Raw genomic sequence first — 4,727 nt, forward strand, 5'->3', positions numbered from 1 at the left:
CAGGAATAATGGGGTGGGGAGCTGAGATATGAAATGCATAGTAGATGGTGGAGAAAGGACAGTAGAATCCCCCTGATAGAGCCACCCAACGCTATCAGAGACCCAAATGTCCATCCTGCTGACCCTCCCTTGTCCAAACCCCACCCCTGGTGGTGACAACCCACCCTTGACCAATGGTCTCATTGCACTGGGAGAAGCAAGGGCCCTGAAACTAGAAATGAGGAATAAAAGGCCACGCAGAGAAGTGGCAGTACAGACTTGTTTCTGGCACTTTAGTGATCACCAGCAAGTTCCCAGACACCATGGTGCATTTTACTGCCGAGGAGAAGGCTGCTGTTACTAGCCTGTGGGCCAGGGTGAATGTGGAGTTGGTTGGAGGCGAGGTCCTGGGAAGGTAGGCACTGGAGGGGGGCAAAAAGGCAGAAAATATTCCTGAAAGGTGTTTGGTCAGGTTTCCTACATACTCTGACTTCCCATCTGGTCTGTGACTGTGATCATCCCATAGGCTCCTGGTTGTTTATCCATGGACCCAGAGGTTCTTTGACAATTTTGGCAATTTGTCCTCTGAGTCTGCAATAATGGGCAACCCCAAGGTCAAGGCCCATGGCAAGAAGGTGCTGACTTCCTTTGGAAATGCTATTAAACATATGGATGATCTCAAGGACACCTTTGCTGAGCTAAGTGAACTGCACTGTGACAAGCTGCATGTGGATCCGGAGAACTTCAAGGTGAGTTCTGGGCATGCCTGTGCTTTGTTCTTTCATCCTAGGTATTTGTACTGTGAATATGTTAGGAAAAACAGGTACCTAAATCTGATCCTATAAAGGCATTTTTTTGGGATGTTGTATCCCAAGGAAGGGCTTGATTTTGGTAGTTAGGTTGGCCCAAAGGTCGTAGGTAGGACTCAGTAGGGTAATTACTATGACCAGCGAAGGCCACTGGCCATCTTACATTTCTGAAAAGATACATACGTGAAGAACACTGGCTAAAATGGAATTAAATGGCTTTGGTCAGGAGAATACAATTAGAGGAAGGACATCTTAACTGATATTTTCTCTAAAAATGATGAATACATCTCTGCATGATTCTTGAATTTAAAACCAGGACTAAGCAAGACAAAATAAGAGCAATCTTTTCAATGAACGATTGTGACCCCCCCACACCCTCTTTAGCAGTGATGAAATTCTCTTATATACATGGCACAAGATTCTTTGTCATGTGAATGTCCAAACAATTTGAATGAATGTATTATCTAGGGACTTAGATTATACATATTAAGGCCCCTTGCAGTCCTACATTCCTACTTTTAAAGAAGTCAGAGTCTCTAGAAAAGAGAAGCCATCCATGGCAATGTTCTGGGGGTCAGAAGTTGGCAGGCCAAATGAGAGGATAGAACGTGATGAAGTGTACAGGGCTGGGGGTCATATTGATGCCAATGTCCAGCATATTAAACTTTTGTGGGAGCCCAGCATTGGAAGTTCCTCCATCTCTTATTAGGAAGAAAATAGATGAGGCCAGCTTGAGGCTTTCTGTTCACTAGGTACTATTTTCTTTTTACCTCTCCTCTCTCCCCAGCTTCTAGGTAACATGATATTGATTGTCTTGGCAACTCACTTCAGCAAGGAGTTTACTCCCCAAACGCAGGCTGCATGGCAGAAGCTGACAACTGCTGTGGCTAATGCTCTGGCACACAAGTACCACTGAGGTGCTGGTCCAGTTGTGTCGGTATTGCCAGAGTCCATCTCCTGAAGACAGGCACAGTGCCTTGCCTAGATGATAAAAATAAAATAAAAATTGTGCTCTGTAATGAAAATCCTTGTCTTCTCTCTCTGTCTGTACCTTTTATGTTGATTCAGCTAAAAGAAAGCACTCCTACAGGAAAGGGGGTTACTGGAGATAAGGAGTTCGGGAGGATAGAGAAGAGACTCCTAAGATTCTGCAGGATAAGAGTGGGTTCAAGGGGCAGTTACTTCTAGGAAGAGAAAGTAGACTCTTGAGTTGAATAGTGTCTCTAGAATAAGGGGATGAATGGACATATTCTTGTGAAATTCAAGAAGATTGTTGAGAGTGAGTAGGGGCATGTTAAAACCCCAAGTAGGGGACCTGTCTTGGCTGCTATTTGTATAATCTCAGAGCTTTTTGGTGCTGTATTTAGTTTCTATTTGATATAAGAAACATGTTACTGTATGTTGTCTGATTGAATTTAAATTAAAAAATACAGGCAGCCTGGGTGGCTCAGTGGTTTAGCACTGCCTTTGGCCCAGGGCATGATCCTGGAGACCGGGGATCGAGTCCCGCATCGGGCTCCCTGCATGGAGCCTGCTTCTCCCTCTGCCTATGTCTCTGCCTCTCTCTCTCTCTCTCTCTCTCTCTGTTTGTGTGTGCGTGTCTCTCATGAATAAATAAATAAAATCTTTAAAAAATAAAAATAAAAAATACATGAAACACATTTTTAACATCTGTAATAGAATGGAGATGGGGCTTTCCAGAGACTCAGGCAAGGACCATGCTCTAAACTTTCCCAAGTGTCTTCAGTGGTATTAACGGAGGAACTATCCCTAAGGCATAGGAACTAACTGCCTTGGTTTGAATCTGTACCTCATCTGCTATTTCTGTGACCTGGAACATATTTCCAATTCCATTAAGCTTTCAGTGGATATAAAAGTTCATTTATGTGGGAAAATGACAAATTTAGGAATTAGCATGCCAGGTCTAAGTGACAGAGGAGAAATTAGTTCCTTAATTTCTCTTAATTAGTTCAGTGCAAGGGTATAAAATTAAGGACATTGCTGCCCAAAAAAGCAGGAAAAGAGCTATTGTTATAAGCAAAGTACCAGTGAAATCTCTTGCACACAAGAGTAACATAATGAATAGGGAATTTTAGGGAAACTGATCCACATACAGGTATAGAACAAGGCAGAGTCTAACTTGGATCTAGGCACAGGAATGTGCTGTGATAATAATTAGGGCAAAGGACTGAATTTCACAGAAGCAATGAAACTAAGAACCCCTCAAGTAAGGGACCATTTTGGTCAAGATACTGCAGGGCTTGGAATGAAGTGCAGAAGAAAGTGAAGTCACCAATGATAGCCAGGTTCCCTACCTGGTGAATGGAAAGAGAAAAGACTATTTTTAGGAAAGAAAATGCTGAGAAGTCTCTTGTTTGGAGCTGGCAATTGATCACAGCCACTTTTGTGACCATCATCTCAAATTCTTGTACCCAAGTCCCTAGCATAGATGTGAAAAGCCAGGGCTTTGGGATTAGCAGAAAAAGATCAAATTATAGCCCCATCACCTTGAAAAGTTTGGTTAATGTTTTTCAGAATGAATTCCCTTGTTTGTAAAATGGAATAAAAATTTCTACCCCACAAATATGTTCCGAGGTTTTAAGGACATTGCTGTAAAGTGCTTTGGCCTTCATTACTGAGAAGGTTGTGGTAGCAGTTTATACAATTCACTATGATCTGTTCCTCTGCGCCTTGTTCCACTGTGTATTCTCAACATGACTGTTTTCTTTATGGGTTCCTGACCCATATATCTATTTATTTAGTGTTCCATATTGGATTGTTTAAGAGTGCATCAAATAAAGCATGTCCAAGACAATTCCAACTATTTTCCAATCTATTTCTGCTAATTTAGCCCTCTTTCTGCCCTATCTAGGGACTAATGCATCACACATTGCTCAAGGCTGAAGATAGAGACGGCATTTTTGCTCACTCTTCCAATTATAATATCATCTTAATTATTTGTCTTCCCTTTATCCTAGCCCTTAAATCTATTTATATATGGAAACGCGAATAATATTTTAAAAATACAAATGAGATCATGCCACCCACATCCTTATAGTTTTCAATAGTTGTTTTTTTTGTTTGTTTGTTTTAAGGTTGAAAACAGATAATCTGTAAAATGGCTTAAAGATCATTCATGGCTCCTCTGTACCTTCCAATCATTCATTCTTGTGATCTGAAATATAGTTACATTATCCTGCTTTTTTGCATATAAATCATACACATTTAATCATTGTCCCTGGTTGCTTTTTTTTAGAGGACAAGAGAGAATGGGCACCCCCACATGAGTGGCCATAGAGAGTTGGCAGAGAAGGAGACAGAATTCCAAGCAGGCTCCATACTCGGTGTGGAGTTTGTCATAAGGCTCAATTTTACAACCCTGAGATAATGACCTGAGCAAAAACCAAGAGATAGACACTTAACCGACTGAGTCATTCAGGTTTAATTGACATTATGTTGTAAAAAATAATCTGTATTTCTGCAAGTGAAATTGATTATTTTCATTATTGTGTAACATTTCATTCTTTTTTTTTTTTTTTACTTATTTATGATAGTCACAGAGAGAGAAAGAGAGAGAGGCAGAGACACAGGCTGAGGGAGAAGCAGGCTCCATGCACCGGGAGCCCGACGTGGGATTCAATCTCGGGTCTCCAGGATCGCGCCCTGGGCCAAAGGCAGGCGCCAAACCGCTGCGCCACCCAGGGATCCCTCATTCTTTTTCTATATCATGTTTTATCTATTTCACTGAGTGAGGAACATTTAAGTTGCTAGTAGTTTGAGATCCTCATGTATATTGATGTTACAGATTTTGGACTCACACAAGCATGCATTTCTGCATTTCTGGAAGAATAATTGCTAGCTCATAGGTTTTGCATATATTCTGCTTTAGTTGCTACTATCAAATATTTTCTAAAGCAGTTATGCCATTTTACAATGTCA

General features: G+C 41.2%; 1 protein-coding gene across 1 annotated transcript; it reads left to right on the forward strand.

Moving 5' to 3' along the window:
- Positions 1-299: 299 nt before the first annotated feature.
- LOC129504923 (hemoglobin subunit epsilon-2) lies at positions 300-1,704 on the forward strand. Its single transcript, XM_055317802.1, has 3 exons — positions 300-394; positions 506-728; positions 1,576-1,704. The coding sequence occupies exons 1-3, from the start codon at positions 303-305 to the stop codon at positions 1,702-1,704; spliced, it is 444 nt and encodes a 147-aa protein (XP_055173777.1). The 5' UTR covers positions 300-302.
- The last annotated feature ends 3,023 nt before the right edge of the window (positions 1,705-4,727 follow it).

Source organism: Nyctereutes procyonoides, unplaced genomic scaffold, assembly GCF_905146905.1.
Source record: "Nyctereutes procyonoides isolate TBG_1078 unplaced genomic scaffold, NYPRO_anot_genome, whole genome shotgun sequence".
Lineage (NCBI taxonomy): Eukaryota > Metazoa > Chordata > Mammalia > Carnivora > Canidae > Nyctereutes > Nyctereutes procyonoides.